Source organism: Sceloporus occidentalis, unplaced genomic scaffold (genome assembly GCF_023333645.1).
Source record: "Sceloporus occidentalis isolate IW3139 unplaced genomic scaffold, rSceOcc1.0.p SCAF_4, whole genome shotgun sequence".
Classification (NCBI taxonomy): Eukaryota; Metazoa; Chordata; class Lepidosauria; order Squamata; family Phrynosomatidae; genus Sceloporus; species Sceloporus occidentalis.
Genome location: NW_028316984.1, coordinates 165,413,814 through 165,441,099, shown reverse-complemented (window position 1 = coordinate 165,441,099; position 27,286 = coordinate 165,413,814). Strand labels below are relative to the sequence as shown.

General features: G+C 41.0%; 1 protein-coding gene across 1 annotated transcript in view; it reads right to left on the bottom strand.

Moving 5' to 3' along the window:
• Positions 1-17,670: 17,670 nt before the first annotated feature.
• LRRC74A (leucine rich repeat containing 74A) overlaps positions 17,671-27,286 on the bottom strand; it is a 41,707-nt gene continuing 32,091 nt past the window's right edge. Inside the window, exons 12-14 of the mRNA XM_089523568.1 lie at positions 21,250-21,357; positions 18,271-18,356; positions 17,671-17,816 (exon numbers count right to left, since the gene is read on the bottom strand). Coding sequence (XP_089379694.1) covers positions 17,753-17,816; positions 18,271-18,356; positions 21,250-21,357 — 258 coding nt within the window. The 3' untranslated portion in view covers positions 17,671-17,752. The remainder of the gene's footprint in view (positions 17,817-18,270; positions 18,357-21,249; positions 21,358-27,286) is intronic.

The window sequence follows — 27,286 nt, the reverse complement described above, 5'->3', positions numbered from 1 at the left end:
AAAAATGTTATTTCTTTTTCAGAATCGACCTATCATAAACAGTAACAAGCCATTTAAGCAATGGAATAGTGATCACTCAAAGTTCATATGGACATGCAAAGAGCAAAGAATTTGTTGGAACGTTCTGCAAGACTCAAATGACAGAAGTGGATTAGGGCTGCTGAATTTAAAAACACACTGTGAGGTTTGTGGACTTGAGTGGATAAAAGAATGGATAACCCTGAAAGACAAAAGACTTCTGGTGTCAGAATGCTTTAACCTTAAATATGGTTAACATATCTATGATATAACAAAGTAAATAGGGAATTTAACAATCATATAATAAGAAAGCCACTATTAAAGATTGGGAGCAAATACAAGAAGTTTTACAGAGAGTTACCTCTGTGGAAGTCACTCCATGAGGCACTTCACATAAGGGACAAGACAAAAAGAGAGAGAGAGAGAGAGAGACTGGTTCTGCTACAAGGATCTATTGCAGTGATGGTGAACCTTTTACTGACTGAGTGCCCAAACTGCAACCCAGACCCCACTTATTTATTGCAAAGTGCCACATCCCTCTGGCTTTCTAGTAAGAAACTCTGGCAAACTCTGTGCTAGGGTGACAGCATGTGTGCCCACAGAGAGGGTTCTGAGTGCCACCTCTGGCACGTGTGCCATAGGTTCGCCATTACTGATCTATTGCTATGAAAAGGTAAAAAAAAAAAAAACAAGACCTAAGACAAGAGAAAAATCAGAAAAAGAAGGGATATTTTGCAATTGGTTCACTGACAGGCAAATATATGAAAGAATAAAAATAAGTGGAAGGCGGTAGAAAGACAAAATCCCACCTTGTGAAACATAGGGCCTGAACAGACAGGCCAAAAAACCTGCTTTGGGTTACTTTGGAGGTATACTATTTAAATGATGCATGCGTCCTTAGAGGCCGGAAGCCATGCCAAAACCATGCTCCAGTACTAAAGACTGGAGTGCAGCTTTGGTGAAGCTTCCGGCCTCTTAAGATGCATGTGTCATTTAAAAAACATACCTCCAAAGTGACCCTAAGCAGCTTTATTTTGGCCTGTCTGTTCAGGCTCTTAGAGAGCAAAAGAAGTTGAACTCTGGGGGAGCAGAAAATAGCCCTGAGGGCCACATGTGGTTGACAAGCCATACTTTCCCACCCATCCTAGAAGAAGTGACACCTTCGGCATTAGCCCCAACACCCCCTCTGAGGCTCATTGACAGCAAGCTGGCCATAGGCCAGTCACAGGCTAGCAGCAGGTCCCCTTCTGAAAAGATGGGTTGGTGGCAGCTGTCTTTCAGTACTGACCCTTGGTGATGGCGCCTTCACCATCACAACATATAAATGCAAATCATGTTGGTGCAGGGAAGTAGAAGGGCAGTGAACCCAATGTGAAAACAACCTCAACAAGCGACACTGTGACTTTTAGTCCATTACTCCTTTCTTTTCATTTTGCCAGCTTCCTCCGAGATAATGTTTGCTAATTTGTTGTTGCTGTCTAAATATAGTTGTTGGAGGATGGGAGGAATGAATAGAAGGAGACAGCTCTTGAGACTGCAGCTGGGAAGTGTGGAGACCTCTGGGCATTTAGAAGGGAAAGGAGGAGGAGGAGACAAGGAAGAAAAAGATTGTTATTAATAATAATAATAATAATATTTTAATTTTATAAAGTGTTCGAAGCCTTTCAAATGAGCAGCTTAGAATTCCCCAGAGAAGCCACTAAACTCCAGTACCTCTGATTAATGTAGTTGCCATGGCACATTGCAAAATCACAAAGACACAGGCAGTGTTGTCTACTCTAAGCTACTAGGCCTCATAGGTAATTGCACATCTGCACTGTAATACTGTGGAGCTGAAATTATCCACCTACCAAACAAATAAATCAGTCTTCCCATATTAAAAACTAGTGAAAACATTCTAGGGCTATAATAGCTTTTCCTCCTCTCACTCCACCCCAACATCTTGTATTTTCTGAGCTAGGAATGCTTGCATGGCAAAGCATTCAGTAAAATAAGCATCCACCTGCCACCTGATGTGCTATAGCTCAAACCTTGGTTTACTACCTTGACGAGAGCCAAATCCAGCATGAAAAGAATCTCCTGCAAGTTTCTCATATAAGTGTGTGTGTGTGTGTGTGTGTGTGTGTGTGTGTGTGTGTGTGGCAGCTGTGCCTGCCCTTGCCTGAAGCTGAAGAGATGATGCAGAGACATGTGGAATTTGGTCCTTTTCACTGTACTATTTTTTCTAATTGAAATGGTCCCTGCAAGTGGTTTGATGGATGATCCTGGTTAGATTATTTGACTGTCTTGTTAGAATTTATCACACATGGGGTTTTGCAGCTCAGATCCGAAGTCACTCCTGGTCCAACCATGGGAATTCACATTGAAACGTGATGTATTATTACACATGATTGTTTTCTATGGGGGGGTCGTTCCGAGGCGGTTCCACAGTCACTCTGAAGTGACTCTTCATTTTTGTGAATTGCTTCCAAGGTCACTTCAGTTTCACTCCGAATTGGTCTGGTGTGGAAGATCACCCCGATCTCACCCCCCTTTGGCCCCCTGCGTCCTGCAGGGTGGAGGAAGAGGAAGGATGTGATCGAAGGTGGCAGGGGGAGAGGAAGAGGAGGAAGGACAAGATTGGAGGTGATCCTCTGCATCCTGCTCCTTCATTCTTCTCCTCTTGCTTCACCCCATCTCTCTCCCACTGGCCCCCTGTGTCCTGGTGCTAAGGAGGGGGCAAGTAGAGGTAGCAGGGAATGTTGACAGCTAAGGAGGGGGCAAACGGAGGAAGCAGGAAAGGATGACAGCATCCAAAGCCCCACTGAGCATGCGCAAGGGTGCCAATTCGAATAGTTGAATCTGCATGGTATATACCGGTGTGGTAATTCAAAGTGCTCTCGCTCCACTTTGCCCCAGTAGTGACCACAATTTCGTTCTTCACGTGTGATAATACATCACATGAATTGCCTTGGATTCGAAGTGACCCTGCTTCTCCCTCATTGCGGAAGGGCCCCAGATTGGAGTTCCAGTTTCAGGTGTGAATAGTGGCTGGTAGCAATTCTCAATAGAGGCTGGTAGCAACTGTTCAAGGTCTGAGGCAGGGAAGGGCAGCTGGTGGTTTCCAGGTCAGTGTGGGTGATTCATCCACTCTGGATGTTAATCTGAATTATAAAGGATCTACCTAGAATTCTGAACTTATTGTTGGAGGGAAAGGGTCCAGCAATTTGGAGAGCTCCAATAATGTATGAACTGAAATTTAAGCATGGATTCGCTGCCCAAATGACATTTGGGCACTGGCTGCTCTTGGACACAGTAATATTTAGCATCACCTGGAGCCCTTTCACAATTATAATACAATGATCCCAGTTTGACTGTCATGGCCACATCCTATGAAATCCTGGGATTTATAGTTTAGTAAAGAGTACTTAGAATTCTCAGAAGTCTAGTGCCTCACCAAATTGCAAGTCCCAGGATTCCATAGGATGCAGCCATGGCAGTGAAAGTGGCATCATAGTGTTATAACTGTGGGATGTAAAAGGGCCCATCTCTCTGCTCCTTTTAGCAGGAAACTACACTTGAGATCTTGTGCATTCCAGGCACATGCTCTGTCATTGAGCTAGGGGCAGTTCAAGACATTTTGCTGCCTGAGGCAAAGATGAGATATCACCCCTTCCCTAAGCCATGTACCAAAACTGACAAGAATCTTATTCCAATACTATCGCTAGGATAGTGTCCACTCTGGAGGGCAGAGGCACTGGTGGGCAAACAAAATGAACCAGCTGAAATGTGTCCACAAAATTCATTTTATTTAGATATGGATGATTTAGGTCCTGGCTGTAGTTGAGATATGGCTTCCTAACTGCTTTCAACTGCTACTGTATGGATTACTTATTATTTGTTTAATCCATTTATAACCCCACCTTTCAGTGCAACAACATTCTCCATCTAAGACAAAACAAATAACTTTCCACATTTTTAAAAAAAAGTAATGTAACACACACTCACACATTTGCAATTAGTTAAAATAATTTTTATTCATAATTGAAAATTTAAACACATAAAAATGGACATATATTGACATGGACATAAACATACAACCATATTCATATGGTTACAAACATATGGTTACAAACCATAAACCCATTTGCAATTAAAGAGAAATCAGATTTTCAGGTGGGCATGGATTTCTATTTTAAGAGGAAGCAACTGCAATTCGCAGCCACAAAATACAATGAAAGTACCTGCAAATAAATGTAATGAGGGTGGAGAGAACATGTTACTGTCTCCATCAAAGAGAAGCTGTTTCCATGGATCCTCACAGCAGGCTGTGTGGCTGTTATCACCGACATGATGGAAATCTCTCTAGAAAGGTGAGGCCTATATGAAGTGATGAATAAGGCTTCATTTAATTTTGGTACCTCTCTGACACCTAGTGGCCAAGATGCCAAAAAGCTGCTCAATCTGAGGAAAATCAGGTTTCTTCAATGATAAAAAACATGTGTCTTGTAGAACTCAGAAGTAACTCATTACAAATAACAGTTTATTCAGATCAATCTCTCTTTGGCAACAACAAAGGTGCAAATAAGTTACATCACAATCACAATATAATGAGGGTTAAATAATAATAATAATAATAATAATAATAATAATTTATTTGTATCCCGCCTCTCCCTGTATTGGATTGAGGCGGGTTTTTGCAGTGCAGCTGTAACTGTTTTTCCTTTTATAGTTAGCTGGGCATGTGTGACCTGTCTATGTAGCTGTTTAATAGTAGAGGTCAGCAGCTTGGCTTTTATCATACTGATTTTTTTTTAAATGTAACTATATGTAGCTAGTTATTTATGAGCATTCAGGAAGTCAATAGATTGATTATGACTACAGTGGGTCCTTGGTATCTGCTGGGGTATGGTTCCAAGATAAAAAAAATCCCTGAATACTGAAGTCCCATTAAATGCAATGGCACAATAAAATGGTATCCCTTATATTAAATGGTAAAATAACGCTTTGCTTTTGGGAATTTCTAATTTTTTAAAATATTTTCAAACCATGGATGCGGTTGTGGATAAAAAATTCATGGATAATGGAGGGCTGACTGTATAACTATAGGTAGATTATAATAATAACTACTCTTGGTCCCCTTCCTGATGGGTAGAGGAGGTTTGTGAGTATTGAAATGATTGAGGGCTTATCCAAAAAGGAAGAAAGTCCCTAGAAATACTGAGAGATTCCAGTTCTTTCATGGTTTTACATCCAAAGGCTTTTCTTGAAATATCCTGGGTTTACCTCCTTCCCTCCCCTCCCCCTTCTGTTTTTTCTCCTCACCCTCCCACTGATCACATATAGACTTAGGGGCTGGTCACACTTATGTTTTTTGCACGGAGAAATCGCATCTGTGAATCGATCCACCGTTCCCACTATGTTTTAAGGCAGCAGATCTCTCTGTGGCATTTAAATCCGTCCTGAAGTTCCCGTTCACCACTGTTCCGCATTGAAAAGGAGGTGCCTCCATTTCCTGAATGGTGGCTGCATGATCCAAATCAATCCGATAGTTTATTCACACTATTGGAGATGCTGTTCTTAAAAAAACAAACAAACAAACAAACAAAAAACGCTAAGGGATCTGGTGCCAAATCCATCAGTTTAAATGGACTTTTTGGTCCCCCCCCCCTGCACAAACTGCACCAAGTAGAATTGGTACAAGTCTGAACTACAGGGAAATAACCCAGTTTCCAAACTGGTTATTTTGTAATGTGACTGGGCCCTCAGAATTCCATAGCATTGAACTATGGCAGTTAAACTGGTGTCAAACTGGATTATTTCTGCAGCGCGGATGCAGCCAAAAAAAGCTGGAAAAGAAGCAGAAAACAGCAACTAACATGGCCTGACTTTACAACTAACTTTACAATGGAGAAATGTTACAATGTGTAAAATGACAAACCCAAGTTTATGAAGAGGTTTATAGAACAGTGCATGGTATGAAGGAAGTGGAGAGAGAGAAAGAGGGTATTCTTGCTCTCTTGTGACACTAGAACCTGTGGTCATCCAATGAAACTGAATGATGGGCTGGTGAATACTTTTTTTGTATGGAAGTCACTACCATGAGATGAACAAGTGAGCACCAAATTTAACAGCTTTAAAGGGGGATTGGATTAGTTCATTGAAGACACAGCCCACAATAGCTGCTAATAATGATAGCAATGTGATACCTTCAGGATCAGATATACTTTGCTTCTGAATGCTTGTTGCTAGGACACAAAAGCAGTGCCCCCATGTCCTGTCTGTGGACATCTGGTCTTTGGTTTGATCCAGCAGAGCTCTTATTATATTCTGAGATATAAAAAGCCTAGCCGGAAGCCTCCAGGGTTATGTCTTCCTCTTCTGCCACCAATTTATCATGATAGTGTGCTTCTCCTCCTCCCATCCTTCATTTCTGTCTTTCTTCTCTGAATGGAGAAAGAAGAACCACCTTGAAGTTAACAGACCTGGTAGAAATAAATAGTCTGGTAATGCAGAATCATTTAAGAGTCTTTTAATTTTTTAATAGATCAGCAGGTGAAAGTTAAGGAGAGATACCACCATGGTATTCCGTAGTTTGATTTTATGTCTATCCTATATTAACGTTAAGAGTATATATTTGTTGTCTTGGCAATGGCAATTCATTCCCCTATTCTAGTCATACTATTCAGTTTATATGGCATTGGTTGCTTTGCATCCTTTTGCTTAATGACTAACCTTTGTAACTTATTCTGTTATCATGTGTGCTGTCATTGCCTTCATTTTATGTTAGTTTGACTTCATTTTATGTGGGTCTTTGGCACAATGAACTATTTAATACATTTCAGTTATGATACTAAATTGGGTCTTTGGCCCCAGATTAATTTATTGTTATTGTTCTTATGTGTCGTAAAGTTGGATTCCACTTATGGTAACCCTATCAATAATCTCCAGGAGATCCAATTATTAATAGCCCTGCTCAGGTCTCACAAACTCCAGGCTATGGCTTCATTGATTGAGTCAATCCGTTGGTACTGGTGCTTTCCTTTTTTTCTGCTGCCATCAACTTTTTGAAGCATTAGCATATCTTCTAATAAATTGTGTTGTCTCATGCTATGTCCATGGATAGCCTCAGACTAAACCCACCAGACTAAAATCCATCTGCTCTGTAGCAAGCTCCCTTTCTTTTGAGCATTTGAAACCATAGGATCTCACCAAGTACTGTATTTCCCTAAGCTTACTGAAATCAACTTTCTTGAAGTTCCTTTTTTTTTTTTTTTTTTTTTTGGCACATGCTCATGAATTGATTACACAAAATTGAAATAACCCAGTTTCCTGGTTATTTCATAGTGTGAATGGGTCCTCAGAATTCCATAGCATTGGGCTATGGCAGTTAAATGGTATCAAAAGGATTATTTCTGCAGTGCTCCAAATATTTCTGCAGCACAGATGCATCCATCTGTATCCATTTTGAGTTAAAGCAGTCAGAACTATATACATTACTTTAAGCATGGCCATGCCATAGATTTATGCAAATGATTTCTGGTATCAGCAATTTTATTTTTGATCACTTCCCTAGAATTTGCTTTTTCACAAGTGGCCCATACTAGGTATGTTTTTTGAACTCTCTATGCCAGCCTTAAGTTCAGTCCCTGTAAACTGAAACTCCATTAGTTTCTACATTTGAAACTATGGTTTGTGAAGGGCCATCAAAGCAAAATATCAAAACATCGTTTGACACAGGAAACATTTACAAACCACATTTAGGGTGATGATTTTGCTTCAAGAGGCAGCTGCATTAAGAGAGAACTTACAAAAATAAGTGTTGAGCATATGAGAATAGGAAGTCAACAAACAGCTCTAACTACTAGAAGCTCAAGCCGTGTCATGAATTAACTATGGTGAGCAAAACCATTATTTAATATTAAGTCTCAGTTCAGTCACTTTGGAAGTACTCTTTGACTTGAGAGGAAAGAAACTATTTTTTATATTCTTTTTATATTTGGCTAAATTTAAATTTTAAATTTTAACACAAAACAAACAAAAATATTTTTTTCATTTCACTGTTTTAATACAGGAAGTCTCTCCTTCTCAACTGTAGCACAGATAGATTTCTGGCACAAAGTACAATGTAGTTATTTTTTAAAATACATTTGGTTGTATAGCACTGATATCTGTTTCTAGGATGTTCTCATAAATTACAACAGCTTATGCTTTTGTCTTCCTTTAAAGGGAGTTAAAATGAAGCTCAGATTACAACTGTTTTAAAGTCTGCAAATCATCACAAAGCTAAATCTTAGAAAGGCTGAAGAAGGAATAAAATTGTGTGGCATCAATATTTCATGAATACATGATTTGCAGATGATTCTAGCCTGCTCTGACAGTAAAAGCTACACTCATTTGAATGGGATTCATTTCCAAGCAATTGTGCATGGGATTGCAAGATGAAGAGGGGCATACTGGACCACCATACCCTGTGGTCAGAAATCTGCTCCCTCACTTTGACTCCACATCCTCCTTGGGCCCATCACTGTGAAACTGATCCTTGATGAATGTTTGTTTCAGTGCTCCAAATATTTTGGAGTGGCATGTCACTACTTCATCTTGTAGCTTGTCACATTCCAGAACCATGAAAAAAAGAGGGGGGAAAAACCCTCTTTTCATACTGACTGTCCGTCCATACTGCCTTCTCTGGCTGACAGCAAAGTCTTCAAGGTCTTTTTGAGCCCCGCTATTCAAAGGCTATATTGATACTGCATAGGACTTTCAACAATACAGTTGACCCTTGTTATACGCTGAGGTTTGGTTCCAAGATCCCTCATAGATAACAAAATTCGTGGATGCTCAAATCTCATTAAATATAATGGCAGAGCAAAATGGTGTTCCTTATAAAAATGGAAAATCAAGGTTTGATATTTGATATTTATATTTTTTTGAACATTTTTAAACCATGGGTGCTTGAATACGTGTATAAAAGTCCGTGTATAAGAAGGGCCGACTGTACAACAGAATTTTCACCTTCTCTTTGTTCACCAGGTGCACAGGTAAATCAGCCAGTGAGGGTTTCTGGATGCCCCACCTGTCCAACCCCCACCATGGAAGAAAGAAGAGGGGAGAATGAGGAACTTGATGATACCTCTAGTATGTCTTGGACATCAAGAATAGAGGTGAAAAGGCAATGTGTTGCTCAGCTATTCTCTGAATACCTGCTGGAGCTAAGACGTGGGACTGGGACTGGGACTGGCACAGGCAGCTTCCACAGTCCCCATTCCATAGTTTTTGTTTGTTTGTTTTAGCAGGCATTCAAAAAATAGCTGGAATCTATGTTTTCTCTGTTTCTTCTCCTTCTGCAGTCAGCCTACTAAAACTGCAATACCTATACTGTAGAGATGTGTTTAGGGGATGTCAAGAGCTATCCAACATCTTACCCAGCCCTTAGGCTACCCACTGCTGTTCCATACACTCTGGGATGCCTAAAAATTTGTTCCAGAGGGCTTCCCAGGAGAGAAACTGTTTCTGATGCTGGAATCTCACTATCCATTCCTAGGGAATTAATCTTTTGACTGGAAATGCATGGAATTAAACCTTGGACTTTCTGTGCATGAAATATATCACTGATCCCTTGTTGACCTCTTATCACTGTTCCCTTGTTGAATGCCAAACGACTCAGTAGTTCCTTGCCCTCTTAAAATACTAATTTCTTTCAGCAAACAAAAAGAGATCTGTCTACTAGCAGGTATCCTCATTTCACAATATTATAATCCTGATCTTGGAGACATACCTGGACATTAATGAATTTTCTTACCATTTTTACCTGTTCCTTAGTGAAGTTTGTTTCTCTTTTCCAAATAGCTATTAAAACAAGGAATTTAACCTTGTTGCTGAAGGCCTCCTTTTCTGGACATAATGGCCTTGATCTAACCAGCTGGCCACAGTACATGTTGCACAGGAGAAGGGCTGCAACTCCAGCTCAGGTCTTAGATTTATAGGAAAAAATTATAATGGAAAACTTGGAAAGAGTTACTATAATTGAAATGTGTGTGTGGGGGGGGGACTGAATACATATCAGTATAATGGGGGAGGTTGTTAAAAGGTCCTATGAGTCATCTCAGTGTGTTGTCTAGGTACTGACTGTGATGAGCAATTTCAGGCTCCTACACTTCCTTCTTTGGTTCATGATCTTTAAATCGGACTTCACCTGTTCTTTAAATCAAACTTCAGACTAAAGATGCCTTGAAATAAAAGACTGTCCTCTGTAAAGTAGGAGCTAGTCATGAATAATTTCATCCCATCCTCTTCAAAGATGCATCCAGTCACTTTCATGGGTTTAGATAAATCTTATATGTATGGGGATGCATACCCAGCCTGTGCATATCTATTGACAGCATATATAGAAGGAAAGGGCTATTTTGATGGCTGATATCAAATGATTTTACCCAAAATATGAAAACAATATTTAGGACTAGAACTCCAAAAGTCACAGAGTGGCCATGCTGGCAGAGGAATTCCATGAGTTGCGATCCAAAAAACATTTTCTAACTCTAATTTTACCATTTCTTCTATTGTGAGAACAAGTGAGAAGAGTGTTCCATTACTTTTTGTGGGCTAGGTGTTGTTTCATCCCATTTTGATGCTAAGTCTTTGAATTTTAGAAGCTAGTCGTGAACTATATCACAAAAGGTGGGGATCAAATCAAAGCAATTTGTCCTGGGTATAATCTCATTTGGAGCTATCCTGATCCATTTTCAATAGGATTGTGATAATTCTTCACTGCCTCAATTATCTGTTTTTCTTTGCAATTTTTAATTTGAGCCTTTGATGCATTGATACAATAGTATTACACTCTTGTGTGAAATGGTAATGGAGTTTGCGGGAAAAATTTCGGTTCCCTTCAGGCATGACCCTGTAGGACTTAGCCATGACATTTGGTTGGGTATTGGGGTCTATTACTGAGGCTGCCATGTTGTAGTGGGAGCAAATTGCAGTTTCTGAGCAACTTAGATTGGGCTCAGAATAGAATTTCACTTCCAGGTCTGAGGTCGGCATTCCCCTTGAGGCAGAATGTGGTTCACTATGGGAGAGTGGGTTGTTAGAAGAAGGGGTTAGACCAACAGAATGCTGGCTGCTGGTAGACAGTCCTGTTGTAGTTGGGTAGTACCACGAGGTCAGAGGAGTGGTTGACAGATGGGTGGGAAGAGGGCTCTCTGACTCTGGTGGTGCCATTGACTTTTGGCTAGGTGATATCACCATGGAGCTGCGTGGTGTGACCACTTCTACAGCACTCTTAAAGGTTTCCAGTACACGGTCATCTTTGTATTTCTCCTTCTTCTGCCGTGACTCCTCTATCCGGAGCTGTCGCCGCTGGTTACGCACCATCTGGTTCCTTGTATCCACCAAACCTCTTTGAAACAACAGAAGGAGTGCAGGTAGGAGAAGAATAAATAAGAAGTGAGCTGAAAGACTATGTGGACCAAAATAATTTACCCTTTTGAACTATAGCAATAGTCTCCAGACAGCAAGTTAGAGTCTAATATGAAGTTGGAGGCTGTGAAAGTGCATTGAAAAGGAGTTATGCGGTTAAGTAAAGAATGGTGTGGTGGGAGTCATGAGACCTTCTAGATGTCTCAGTTCCACCATCTTCAGAGGTATGGATGGTAAGAACATGAGAGAGGGCATTCTCAGTGGCCACCCCTAGACTTTGGAATTCCAGCCCTGGGGGGCTAGAGTGGCCACTCCTCAATGGTCACAGAAAAAGACATTTAAAAAAAAATCCAGACAGGATTTTAAGAAAAGGGATGTAACAACTGTATAATTTCAAATGGTATTGTTTTACTGGTTTAAGCATCTTTTTAAATGGGTATGTTTTTAGTATGGTTTTTATCTAGATTTATTGCATGTCCTTTTCCAGGTCCTCCATTTCTCCCTCCTGCCAGGAGGAATGCCAAAACGTCCTCCCTCTGCCTTCTGCCAGCAGCTGTTTCCTTAATTAGAGGCTGCAGGAGGAAGGAGAAAGCAGCCGGGCGAGGGAGGTGTGTGTGTTTATCCCTTTAAGAACAAGGCTTTCTCCCTCTCCCTGGCACAGCAAGGGACCCTGGGAAATCTGGGAACAGGAGGCATCTGGAGGCTTGGTTTTCAGACAGCTGTCATTACATGAAAGAGAATGAATTCACAAGCAAAATGTAAATGTAAATACGGTAGTTTTGTGAATTTGCTTATTTCCTGATTCACCTCACATTCTGTCTGGAGTCTGTCCTGATTGTATGTAACACCATGTGAAAAGCAGCTGTGAAATTGTCCCTAATGCCCTGGATGACAGTGTATTGGCACCAGTATAACCTTCCAATTTTTCTCATGTGAAAAAGTCCTATGATTCTATTAAGTTTATCACACAGGGCTTGGAGAACGGGAGTGGAGCGGAATGGAAGGGAACTAGAAGGGAATGGAACAGGGGGGAGATGTATGTTATCGCATGGGAGAACTCCACTGGGAGTCCTCAATCCATTCCCCAACCGTTCCACAGCAGCCGATTTTGAAGGACTGTTCAGAATTGTTTATCAAAATCGGTTGCTGTGGGACAGATGGGGAACTCTTTGGGGACTCCCGGAGGCATTGGCGGTGTTCTCCTGTGCAATAACATATGTTTCCCCCGCTCCCTTCCCTTCCAGTTTGCTACCGTTGCACTCCATTCCCATTCTCAAAGCCCTGTTCAATAATCTTAAAAGATTTAGCTCAGTATTGTCCCCATACTCACTCCAGAGTTTCAGGAAGAAGTCTTTCTGAGATCTTCTTGGAAACTCTATGGATGAATCTGGCATCTCCTGCATGCAAAGCATGTGCCCTGTGGCTGAGTCTATAAAAATAATCTGCAGATGACAAACATTGGGCTCATCCTATAGCAGACTTCATGCCATGTTCAGGAGTGGAGCAAAATAAATAAAATAAACAAAGACATGGGTGAGCCCCCCAAAATTATATGTCTACCAAATGTGGAGGTGGTAATGGAGATGAATGGAAGAGTGTTCTAGAACTGAGGAAGATCAAGAAATGGGGGATGTTAGTCCTTGGTGGCACCGTGGTTAAATGCCTGTACTGCAGCCACTCATTCACAAACCACATGGTTGTGAGTTCACTACCAGCTAGGGCAGTGGTTCCCAACCTTTCTAATGCCGCAACCCTTTAATACAGTTTCTCCTGTTGTGGTGACCCCCACCATAAAATTATTTTCATTCCTACTTCATAACTTTAATTTTGCTACAGTATTTTCATTGAACATAAGTAAAGCATAGTGATTAATCACAAAAAAAGCCTCAGAGGATGGCAAAGGCAAAGCTCCTCTGAAGAAACCTGTCCCGAAAGCCCCAGGATAGGTATGCCTTGAGTCTTGGGCATGATTGGAAAAGACCCTTTCTTTTAAAATTTAAAGAAACAAAACATTCTCCCCTCTTACAAAACAACAAAAACCTAACCTTCCACCTGAAGGCCTTAATATTACTTTCAGTAGGAATTGGCCTCAGTACATTTGGGATTCCAGAATACTTCTGCTGATGCAGATACATTTTTGACATGGAAATGTACTTTGTAGTACATTTGCTATCCAGCCATTGCTAGCTTCACGCCTGGCTGTCTGCCTTCCTTCCTGCCATTGTCTAAATATTGAGCAAGTGGTATTTTTTTTAGCAATCAGTTATGCATTTCCAGCCTTCCAAGATATGCTGATGGACCAATCAATCAAATACTCCTATCAGATGGACTCTGCAACATATTTCATCTAGTTATAGGATAATTAATGTGCAATTTAACCTCCAGATCTTAGAAAAGAATCCAGCATGTGATTTTGAGAGCTGTAGTCCAAAAAGGTAACTTTCCCAAGTGCTTTGTATATCTGTCAAGCAATTATTTCACTATATTTCATCTGACGTTACATTTAAAGGAGATTTGTTGTTACACTGGCCAAGCCTCTTTGCTTTCTTAGTGATCAGTGTAACTATTTGTTGTTATTTTGTTAATCATTATGCCACAACAGCTCTCCCAAGATTACTATTGAGGCCTAATATTTATTAATAACAGTGTGCCATATACTTTGAGAGAAAGTGTGGCATAGTGGTTTGAGTGTTGGATGTGGACATTGGCAGACCAGGGTTCAATTCTCAGCTCAGCCGTGAAACCCACTAGGTGACCTTGGGCAAGTCACACGCTCTCAGTCTCAGGGGAAGGCAATGGTAAACCTCCTCTGAACAAATATTGCCAAGAAAACCCCCATGATAGGTTCACTTTAGGGTCACCATAAGTCGTAAGGCACAGAACAGCAGCAGCCAGGCACTGTAGATTAAAAAAAAACAAAAAACTCATGAAACTGCTCAGGCCTGCATAATTTCACATTAGGCATTTAGAAGAAATCCAGTGTCTAAAGACTATTGGTTGTTGCCTTAATTGTTGTGTTATATTCCTGCTTTTCTTTTTCTCTATATGTAGATAAAACTTAAAATAGAAGAAAAAAACAGCCCTTTAGTTGGATCCCCATCCTTGAACCAGGAAAAGTCAAGAGCCAATTCAGATACACAAAATAAGCAAAAGGTTTAGTCTTCCTGGGCTGACTGTGTGTCTTGTACATATGAAGCTGACCTGGTAACAGAACAAGAACTTCTTCTGTGCCTATAGAAAGCTATTATCTCACTCTAACAAAGCAATTCCTGCAAACTGTTATTAAACTCTGACTTTAAGCAACATCAGCATGCCATTTTGGTCTGTATTTTCTTGTATGCCAGAGTATTGTGTTCCATTTAAGCATATTTTTCCTTTCTTTAAGACTTGTTTTTGTCTTAACTTTGGAAAATCAGGATTTCTTGATGAAACCACAGTGGTATGATACTGTATTTCATAAAATGGAGATTATTGAGAATGAAGAGAGCAACACTGGTGTACTGGTTTGGGCATTAGACTTTGATTCTAGAGAGCAAGAGTCCAAATCCTTGCTCAGCCATGGAAAATCACTAGGGGGCTGTTCATACTGCCCCTAAGGGTGGCATGCAGCCACCCCTTCCTCAGCTGGATTGGTCGCGGCCCTGATCCAGCCTTCCGAGGGGGCAAAAAGGAGCCGCAAAAAGCAGCTCCTTTTTGCACCCTCAAAAGGGCATCATAGCCGCTGCAGCACAGCTATATGGTTCCCCTTTGCCACTGCGTCTGACACAGCTCCGGAAGTGCACCATGACACCGTGCACCGTCTGGAGCAGCATGTGGTGTCAGGGCCCCTGGGGGGCAGAGTCAGGCATGTGTCATCAAGATGCTGAACCTTGATTCTGCACCCAGGCCAGCATTTCAGACCGGTCTGGACAGCCCCTAGGTAACCTTGGGCAAATTACATTCTCTCTGCCTCAGAGGAAGGCAAAGCCAACCCCACTCTGAACAAATTTTGCCAAGAAACCTGCATGATAGTTTTGCCTTAGGATTGCCGTAAGTTGGAAACAACTTGAATGCATACAACAACAAACTGAGAAAGTAACCAGGGCCATAAATATCACAGCATAAAACTTGGTTGTTCTCTTTCAACTATTTACTGTCACACCAAAGGTGAATCTACTGAAAGAAACATGTTAGGCCCCACTACAACAACCTCAGATAAACCAAGTTTCCTCTTCCTTAAACTACTGATTGGTGAAGTTCCAGTAAAAGGGGAACCCAGCATAACTGCTCTACAAATTAACTGGCCAGTATTTTGCAAAACTGGTAATCTTTTTCAGACTAGTTAGCCCTTTTATTAAGGTAAAGGAAGAGAAGAACCTGAGGCCCTCAAGAAATCTCACCTACCTGGTGATATCTGTCATAATATGTCAGGCATACTTTGCTGCACGTGCCCCTTCAAAATGTGCTGCTTAATGTGCTGATGAAATCCCTTGCAAAGAAAGACATTTTTTAAACTTCCTCAATTGTGCAGAAAAGGGAATATAGGCCTCTTACAGACAGCCAAAATAAAGCTGCTTCAAGTCACAGCGGAAGTATGGTGTTTCAATGATGCATGCGTCCTAAGAGTCCAGAAGCCACACCAAAGCCATGCTCCAGTCCTTAGGGCTGGAGCGTGGCTTTGGTGCACCTTCTGGACTCTTAGGACACATGTATCATTCAAACACCATACCTCCACTGTGACTCGAAGCAGCTTTATTTTGGCTGTCTGTAACAGGCCATAGACAGGAAAAGCTTTTTAGGGCCCTGCTAAAATTCACTCTGTGTATTCTAGTGCCTGCAGTCACTCTGGTCTACAAGTATGGCAGATTAATGCAAACATTTAGGCTTACTCTTCAGCTGTGAAATACAGCAACATGAAGCATCTTAATGATTTAGCATTTTGCATATTTGCATATATGAGCTTAATGAATGCATACATTTAGCAACATAGGCACATTGGATGCTACCTTATACTAGAGCCAAATTATTTCTCTATATCCCCAGTATTCTGTGCTCTGGCAGGCAGCAGCTTTTCAGAGTCTCTGACAGAGAGTTTTTCAAACAACTAGAGATGCCAGGGACTGAACATGGAATGGGGGACTATCTCCAGGTAACTCCTTACCACTGATTTATGGTTCCATGCTTAACATGTATTACAAGGTAGATTTGGCTTTATTTTTATCATAATTATTAAGAGTGGAGCTTAGGAAGAAGCTTTTTGTTTTTGTTTTTTTGTTACCTTCAGTCACAGAAAATGTTCCATTATTTTATTCTTTGTGCTATATTATCTTGAGACCTTCTTAAATGATGATGATGATAGAACTATGTCTGCCTATAAGCACACTGGGGACTTTGCAACAGATTGTTTGTATGTGTGTATGCACTAGAATATTTATTATCTTGCCCATTTTTTAAATATCATAAAGTTTTTGGCTGTACTCTAAGCTCAGTTGTAGGAAGAAAACATTATTCTCCCTCCCTTTCATAATACAGAAATAAAAACTGAAGAGGTATAAATGGATAGGGCATTGGGTTGGGGAAAGAATTTGGCCACTGTCTTCCTTTCCCCTTTTACAGTTACCTTCCTACAAGCATTGGCTTGCGATCAAAATTCCTGCAGAACTCAGTAGGTCTTACTTTTAAATCACTGTCCATAGGGTCATGCTTTAAATATGAATATGTGCTCCTATATTTGATTTATATAGCAGGGAAAACCATTGCTACTGAAGTGTTTAAAAATAAAGAAATTGCAAGATGTCCTGGGCATGAGGAGTTGCTCATGTGTCACTTGTCGCTTGAAGGACTGATTTTAAATGAGTTTGCTTCAGAACTGCAAAATGTGCATCTGTTCAGAGAGCACTGAAGCGACTTTTGCCATTCTTACAGAAGCTTGACTGTCTTCATCCATAAATATTTGATGATGACAATAGAACTAAAGCTAGCTCACACAAAATCACAGAAATACAAGTGGGAAAGTCATGTTGTGTGTCACTACTAACATCAAGGCAGTCTTTAATAGATGCCTCTGACACTTGCCTTATTCCACATGGCAACACTAAAATAATAAATCCTATGTTTGGAGAGAAATATAGTATTATTTCCACATGGTAGAAGTTTTTGGGTCCTACAGTCCCCTCTTTCAAAGGCTTAGAAATCAGTCAGTATTGTAGCATAGTTTATTTTCTAAAGTCAAGACCTTAACCATCCAAAAGCTTCTCTGTTGCTAGGACTTAGCCCCCAAACCAGAGTGTGTTGTTTTAGCTTCCTGCCAGGATTTATCCTTCCATCTTTCACCAGCTGACCTGACTGCTGGACCTGATTATAGTTCTTCTGATTCCTCCTCCACCTTAGGCTCCTGCTCTGGTTCCGCAACTTTAAAATGACTAATTTGAAAGGTGAAGGAAAAAACAGTGAGGATTTATTCAAAAAGAAAACCCTTTAATTCAAGTTCCCCACCCTCCGCCAATCCCACAATCTGAGTGAAAAGATGTGATTGCCGTAGGAAATGCTTGAGTGCTGTAGAAAATTATTGCTGTTAACTGCCAGGTTACATCCACAAACACTCACAAAACTTTACTTTACTATAGATATGTGCCCAAGGCATGGAACTGAATGTCTACATCCATTTTTACATAAGCTGGGAACCTTTCAAAAAGTTCCCGCTATTATGCCTTCATATAGTTTGCTTTTGTTCTTTTATTACAGAATTTTGGATGTCTGTTACTTTAATATTTTGATCTAGGTAATAATATTTGTATGCTTTTAAATATTTTTGATGAATAACTAAGGCAAAAGGTAATTAATATAATGCTCAATATAAACTTCTATAATCCTCACCTGTAGTCCACATAGCCTGTCCTGCCATGGTCCAATTTACGTACCAGTTCTGTGACCTGTTCCCGGTTGAGGGAAATCTTTGATTGCTTGAGACAGAACAAAAACAATATGACTGGAGTTATGTCTTGGCAATTCCATATCCTTTCTGTGGGCATACTGCAAAGTGAGACTGCTCATAACTTCTCTTGGTTGTCTTATCTAGTGTCTGAAAAAGTTGCTATGTAACAGAGGGGGGCAGTGGTGGCACCATGCCGTGTCAGTAGGGCACTAGGGCAGATGTGCAGGATCTCGTTCAGACGAGTAAGCAGGAGGGCTCCCATGATACAATAGGACTTGCTGATCATATCTGGAAGTCTATGAACTAACATAATACACAATATCATCTTCAACAATTTTCTCATAAGGCCAGTTTAAATTTGTAAAGTCATGTATACGATCATCTGACAGCTGCATCTTTTGCATAGGTTTGACAACTACACATGAAAAGATCTAGGGGTCTTAGTACCGTAAACCACAAGCTAAACATGAGTCAACTGTATGATGCTAATGCAACTGTAGTTTGCATCAAAGGGAGAATAATGTCCAGTTCAAGGGAGGTAAAAACAACTTCATTATGCTTTAGTCAAACCTCACCTGGAGTATAATGTCCAGTTCTAGGCACTACAGTTCTAAAAGGATACTGACAAGCTGACAGATGTCCAGAGGAGGGCAAACAAGCTATGAAAGGTCTAGATATTTTCTAAATAATGGCTTAAGAAGCTGGGTATGTTTAGCCTGAGGAAGAGAAGACTGAGAAGTGACATAGCCATATTTTAAATATGAAGGGATATCATCTAGAAGGTTGAATCCTCAGGAGCCCTGGTGGCACAGTGGTTAAATGCCTGTACTGCAGCCACTCACTCACAAACCACAAGGTTGTGAATTCAATGCCAGCAAAAGAGCTCAGGGTCAACTCAGCCTAGCATCCTTCTATAGGACACTAAAATGAGTGCCCAGATTGTTGAGGGAAATTAGCTTACAGTAAACCACTTAGGGAGTGCTTAAGTGCACTGATAAGTGGTATAGAAATGTACTTGCTATTGTTATTGTGTTTTGCTGTTTCAGATTGGGACACAAACCAATGAAATCAAATTGAAAGAAAAGAAATTCCACCCAAACATTGGGAAGAGCTTCCTGATGGCAAGAGATGTATGATATTGGAATAGACTATTTCAGAAGGTGATGGGGTTTCTTTTACTGGAGGTCTTTAAACAAAGGTTGGATTGCAATCTCTAAGGAGTGATTTAGCTGTGTATTTCTGCGTGACAGGAAACTGGATAGCCCTTGGATTCACTTCCAGCTCTATGAAGTTCAGAATCTAACATTCTCTAATTCTATCAATGGAGAGATCATGTTGATTCAAAGGTAACACAGTTTGCCCATAATTAAATGACTGTCCCCAACTGCTTTAACCACAAAGTAAAAAAGTCAAAACTATTGATGTGGGGGCAGGGCAGGGCAAGATGCAGCACCAAAGTTGCTTTTGCTGCTCCTACCTTCTCCCACTACCCTTTATGTAGCAAACAATAATTATTTCAAGGCTTACTAAATCGATTTACCTCTATCCACCTTAAAGCTTAATTTGGGCAGCATCCTGATCTTATCAGAAGATTTTTGCTGCTGAATTTGCAGTCTGAATACAGCCTGGGTGCATCTCTGCTTCCAGGAGTCCTCATCATGGCTCTTTTTGGATCAAGCAGTTTTCCAGCTTAAGAAAATTGCTGCCGGAGTGCTCCTGGAGGCAGGAATGGACCTGGGCTGTATTCGAGCAGCAAATTTGGTGGCAAAAACCTTCTGATACATTAGGATGCCACCCAAATTAAGCTTTAAGCCAGATAGAGGTAAATCGGTTTAGTAAACCATGGGATAAGATCCACAGTGATCAAACCCACATTTTTAAAAATCTGGTTTTCAAAACTTGAACTTAATTTCTGGCTTCTTTTTAAAAATCTTTGTCTATATCTGTGTGTCCTTAGACTTGGTGACGGTGGCGGCTTCTTCTTCTTCTTCTTCTTCTTCTTCTTCTTCTTCTTCTTCTTCTTCTTCTTCTTCTTCTTCTTCTTGATTTTTTAACAGTCCACACAGCCCACAGAGACTTCCAGGAGCAGAAACTGACTCTTGGACCCACCAAAGGTGCCTGTCCATGCTACTGACTGTCTCTCTCTCTCTCTCTCTCTCTCTCCCTTCTATTTTGCTATCAATGACCATGTTCAGTTCTCAATTTTAGTTTCAGTAGCCAGTCTTGCCACTACCACAGCCAGTTATCACTGCCAGGTTTTGGCAGCTATCATCTCTTACTGGTAAATAATGAAGATGAAAATGACATAGGATAATCCATTGAAAGTATCTGGTTTGTCTTTAAATGCCAGCATTCACTGAGGCTACATCTACACTACAGAATTAATGCTATCTGGCACCCCTTTAACTGCCATGGCTCAATTCTATGGAATTCTGGGATTGGTAGTTTTGTGAGATATTTAGCCTTCTGTCAGAGAGCTCTGGTGCCACAACACATTACAATCCACAGGATTCCATACGATGGAGCCATTACAGTTGTATCAAACTGCATTAATTCTGCAGTATGGCAGCAGCCTGAGTTTCTGAATTTACCGTAACATGAAAATTCCTGCTTGGTTTCCAGTAATTACTCTTTCAAGCACACACAGGTTTGTGAATCCTGAAAGTTGTGTGTGCTGTGGAGGGCATGTCTACACTATAAATATAAACTGGCTTCATTCTTGCTTAATGGTTTTGGTTTCAGCCATAAAAAACAAACAAACAAATAAAAACATGAAAACATGTTTCTGGGAAGGGGCTGGAAACCTCCAAACATACAGCTCTCATCTTCCTTGTGCATTTGCTACTGACAGGAATCATTGTGGGAAACCATAATATGTGAAATACTAAACTGTTCAAACTGCTTTATGTTTTGAATCCTACCAGGAGCATAGCTCTCCGAAACTCTGCCACAGGAATCTTCATGTTGCCATATTTGTCCATATTCTTAAAGAAATCCCAGAGTCTCAGTTTGTTTGTATCCACATAGTCCTAGCAATTGAAAATAAAAGAAACACAAATGAGAACATAAATTTTAAACTCTCCACCACTTTCTCTAGATAGCATCATCTGCTTTTTGGAACATTCAAGTTATATCTCCCACTCCATTTGCATCTTCCAATTCTGACATAAAAGGTACTTTTTCTTATTTGTTGAAACATGCCTCCCAGGTAAAATTCAATTATTCTTCTCCCTTCTGTCTACATGTAGAACATTGTCAAAACACTAGTGAGCAGACCTGGTTTTGCACATATTGGATTGGCCTTTGCACTGTGATATTTTTACAAATTTAGCACCTTATGCAACTATCAAAGTTAGATACCTTTGAGTTTATCACATGCACTTTTCAGCCCGATCCTAGCACTGGATGGGATTCAGGCACTAGACAATCCGGGCACTGAACAGGATTGGGCTGGAACAGGTGGAAACGGGTTTTATCACACACAAAATTGCTGCTGCACTGCCATCCAACGATCAGCCGTCCCCCAGCCATGCTTCTCCCGGCGATTTTGCTCCCACAGAAGCTTTCCATAGTACCAGGAGCCCTGGTGGCACAGTGGTTAAATGCCTGTACTGCAGCCACTCACTCACAAACCACAAGGTTGTGAATTCAATACCAGCCAAGGGGGCTCAAGCTCAAGTCAAGCTTGCATCCTTCCGAGGTTGCTAAAATGAGTACCCAGCTTGTTGGTGGCAATTAGCTTACACTTTGTAAACCGCTTAGGGAGTACTTACATGCACTGATAAGCGGTATAGAAATGTACTTGTTATTGCTATTGCTACCAAGATCGTCAGCAGAGCACGGCTGAGGGATGGGTGATGGTCAGGTGGCAGCACAGCAGCAATTTTGTGTGCGATAAAACCCATCCCCCCCCCGTTCCAGCCTGACCCCTTGCAGTGCCCAGATCAAGCTGAAAGGTGCATACAATAAACTCCCTTGTCTCTGAGGTGAATGAATTCATAATCTGTAAACAGATTAGCCAGCATGACGTTGTAATTTGAGTTTTGGACTATGTCTCTGCAGACCAGGATTTGAATCTTGGCTCAGCTACCTGAGTGATCTTAGGCCAGTCACACCCTTTCAAACTCAGAGGATGGGAATGGCAAGCCCCTTCTGAAGAAACTTGCCAAGAAAACCTTATTATAGGTTCACTTTAGGGTTGCCATAAAGGATCAGAGATCAGGAAACTACTTGAATGCAAACAACAACAACAACAACAACAACAGCAGCAGCAGCAGCAGCAACAATTCTGCTATCTCCCCCCCCCCCCCCCCCAGAAATACAGCCATTGATTTGGGGGCAGTTGAACCTTGTTATAATTGCAAGACCACCCTAGAATCAGTAGATGCAAAAAGCTGACAGTAAATAATGGATCACAACCATAATCCGAGACTGGATGGTTGGTGAATGTGGTATTTTGTTTTCCCCTCCAAAGATGGTTCCTGGTTCAAACCATTGCTTCTGTGCTCTGCTTTCTTTCTTGCACTGTACTGTGCAGTCCCAAGTGCTCTGGATGCAGCCTTTCCCATTCTTTGTACTGCCATGAGCTTTCATTTACTCTTATTGTAACTTTTGCTAGTCACTTTTTTCTTGTAACCTAGCTTCTCATAGAACTCCTTCTTTTAAAAGTAGCCATTGTTCTATGATATAATGATATCATGGTTAGAGACGTTTATCACCAAGAATCTTACAGATTATTCATTCTTTATTTTTTAAAATATGTAACTGCTTTGCCAAAATAAAAAAAATGTTTCTCTGCACTGCTATAACACTATATTCAACTTTAGCTGCCATATCAACATCCTGTGTGATTCCGGGGTTTGTAGTTTAGTGAGGCCCAAGGGTTCTCTGGATAAGAATTCCAAATATCCTTCCATAAACTGGAAATCCCAGGATTCCATCGGATGTTGCCCTTTTAGTTAAAGTAGAATAATAGTGCTATAACAGAGTAGTGTGATAAGGCTATTAAAATCATCTTATGCCTGATGATCCCACACAAGCTAGGCTTCCTGACACTATTGATGCTCTTTTTTATGGTCTCTTAACTTTAAAGGCTTTTCAAGGCTACATAAGACAATCTTTCCTATGCATGCCTCAAATAGATGTGTCAGTTTTTAGTCCAACATCCATCACATTTCTGATTTCTCCCTGCTTGATGATCAGTCACTAAATAAACATAATAGGTTTTCTCTGTGCTTTGGGAGATTAAGATGGAAAATGCTTCTTCCTGCATGAGCCTTTCTACATACTAGGTTAAGTGGCTGGATGAGACCTCACTCCAAAATCTTCAATCTAACGATAGATTGGTTAGGATGAGCAGCAAGGCTGGTCATTTTATCAGAGGTACACTCCTTATGTAACACCCTCCCCAGACCAGTGCAGTTTTCTCTTTTAAGTGAATTTTAAAACCCAAGCTATTATGACAGCCTTTGAGGAGGACACTTTGATTATCATTTTCTCAGTTGCTGGGGGGAAATTTTACATCATTTTAGTGCTGCTGGTTTATTTTTTCAGCTTGTTAACAGTGTGTGGTAGGTTTGAGTTTTTTTATGATGATGGACTTATAAATCCAAAAGCTGGGACAGAAGCAACATGACCCAGCCTTGAATTTTTCAGCACTTTTAGGGTGCAGTGGCTGGTGTGCAAGTGGTCAGACAGTACAAGAGAAACTAATATTTTAGGGGAAAGGAGAAAGAAAGAAACATATGACGGATGGACTGGAAATGGGAGCTTATCATTAAAGAAAAGACGGCAACATCCTCCTTAAATATTTTCAACAAAAATTTTCCCAGCTGCCAAAACTTGATGCAGCAGTAGTTGGTCAGTCAGGCTCTCATGTCTTCTCCTAATGTGCAGTTTGAATAATGACACTGCTGCATCACTCCAGATGCATTATGTGTGTTTTATGAGGTGATGCTGGTGGAATGATACAGCTTCACTTAGACAATATATTAATGGGAAATATGTTAATCCAGTTCACTGCTTGCTGTTGCTGATGCTGATTAGGAGTAATCAGGAAATCTATGCTTTAAAAAAGAAGAAGAAGAAGAAGAAGAAGAAGAAGAAGAAGAAGACGAAGAAGAAAAAGAGAAGAATAAGTACTCTTTGTAAATGAAAACAGTGCTTCCTTACTTTTTTTGGTAAGCCTCTAATACCTACGCCCATTTTCTTTCACATGCTTCCCTCCCCCAATATTGTTCAAGAATTCCTCATGGCTGTGTTTTGTGTTTGGGGCTCTGAGAACAAGAACATATTTTCCAGTTAGCACTAATAGAAATTATAAATGACAAGGATGCCAGCCTCTTGCAACAATATGTTCCAACGTGGGATTTAGGCTGCAGTTGTATACAGGTGGCCTGCATGTTACATGAGTACATATTATGCAGATCCAATTGTATGCAAAGACCCCCTCTATGCTGCTAGTGCTACCTTGTGCTGCTTGTGTTATCCTGGGCTACTCAAGCTATCCCATGCTGCTTGTGCTGTTTGCACTACCTCAGGTTCAGGATTGGATGACTGTAGCTGCAAAAGTCAGCTGCTGGAGGGCAGCCAGCGCTGGAGTGGTGGCAGTGGTGGACTTGGGGGTGGCGGTGGCAGTCCTTCTCTGGCTCTCTCCAGAGTTGAGTGAGCTATTCTCATCTTTCTATGGTGTAACTAATGTTGTAGCTGCATCTTCCTCCTCTTTAGCCTTTGGCGCAGTCACCAGGTGAGGGAGGGGAGTGGTCCCTGATGATCCTGAAGATGGTTTACCAGGCTGTCCCAGTGGCAGTAACCCTGGAGGGGGCCTGCAGCATAGTCCGGGAGGAGACATGGAGTGGCAGTGGCCTTCACTTGTCTGCCTCTCCAGCTTCTTCCTCATTTGTTCAGTCCTGGTAGTGTAGTGGTTAAATGCTGGTACTGCAGCCCTTCACAGCCACAAGGTTGTGAGTTCAATTACAGGCAGAGGTCCAGGATCCACTCAGCCTTGCATCCTTCCATAGGTCACTAAAATGAGTACCCAGCTTGTTGGGGGCAATTAGCTTACACATTGTAAACCACTTACTATACTAAGTGGTATGTACTTGCTATTGATGTTGCTATCAGTCCATCAGCCTGGTCCCTCCACACTTCCTGGGCCACCTGTGGCAGATGCTGCTGCAGCACTGGCATGTTTACACAGCAACACCTTTCCCCTCCCTTCCCTGCAGCCAAGCTTCAATTATAATCAGGTCAATGCTGATGGATTTTGGCAGTCGCTGTGTCCTCATCATTCATTTCAGGTAAGAAAAATAGGATTCCAGATTCAACATGAAACAGTGGTGTGGGAGCATCTTCTGACTTCTTTGGGGCATGCATCATTTGAAGGTCATGCCATCAAAGTGGCCAGAGTCTGCCTTGTTTTGCCCGGGTGTTCTGGGCCTGGGATTGAGAAAGGCATCTATGAAAGAACTGGACAAGAACATAAAAAGTAAAGACATTTAAAAAAAGTCAACGAGTACTGAGAATACCATGGTTGGCAAAGACAAATAAGTTCTAAAACAGATAAAACCTGAACTCTCTCTGGAAGCCAAGATGACTGAATTGAGGCTGTGGGCCACATTGTAAGGAAAAATGAAGAATTAGAAAAGATAACGATGCTGGGAAAGGTGGAAGACAGTAGAAAGAGGGGAAGACTGAACACCAGATGGTTACACCCAGTCAAAGAGACTACAGGCCTGTACCTGCAGGACCTGAACAGAGAGGTAGAGAATAGGGAGCCTTGGAGCTATCTCATCCACAGGGTCACCATGAGTCAAAGTTGAATCAAAGAAACTAACAACAACAATCTCTCATTGCTTTAGCTTCTGAAATGGGGCAGATCTGATATGCACTGGGTGGTATGGTGCTTATATCATGTTATTAGCCTAAACACCCTCAATAAAGCATGAAAGAGCAGGGCAGGACAGAAGCAGAAGCCAGCCTTTGTACCACATACTGTATTCCTCCTCCTTCATTTAGTAAGGATGCAGCCCTGTAACTATAAAAGTAGCCACAACATTAGTTACAGTATGAGTGATATTATCCCGCATTAACATACTGTATAATCATTGTGCAACTTAGTCAAGTCTATTTATTTCAGGAAGGAATTAATTACATACTACTTAGAATTGTAACTAGGTACTTCTGAGCATTGTGCTCAAGGTGTAGGAAATATGAGCAAGTCAAGCTGCAGAACATCATTTGCTCTCCAAAAGTAATAGTATTATCCAACCCAACAGCACCATCTGGTGAAGCTTGTAAGGACTGCCTGATTTTGAAATTAGGAAAAGTCAAATTGTATTTACTGAAATCTGCATGTTAACTGAAAGAAAGAAATTGGTAGCATGAATTTTTGTAGACTTGACCTGACTTATCATATCAATAGGCTCATGTCTATGAAAGCTCATAATACCAACTACTTTGTGAAGTCGAAGGCTTTCATGGCCAACATCCATAGTTTTTGGTGGGTTTTTCGGGCTATGTGGCCATGTTCTAGAAGAGTTTCTTCCTGGCGTTTCATCAGCATCTGTGGCTGGCATCTTCAGAGAATGCTTGCCTGGGAAAAGTTGTGTGTGTGTGTGTGTGGTGTATACTGTGCTAGCCACAGATGCTGACAAAACGTCAGGAAGAAACTCTTCTAGAACATGGCCACATAGCCCAAAAAACCCACAAAAAACCAACTACTTTCTTTTAGTTGGTCTCCAAGGTGCTACAAGATCCCATTGCATACTGATTTTCCTGACTAACATGGCTATGGCCTTTATCACACAGGAGGCAAGCACCATTAAATCCGTGAATATCCTGCAACAACAGGATTGTTTTCAGACAACATCATCATTATTCTGGCATTCTTTCATGGGATTTTTCTGTGAATGGAAAGTGGCATGATTTTACTGCTTTATTCATGGGTGAATGGCGATG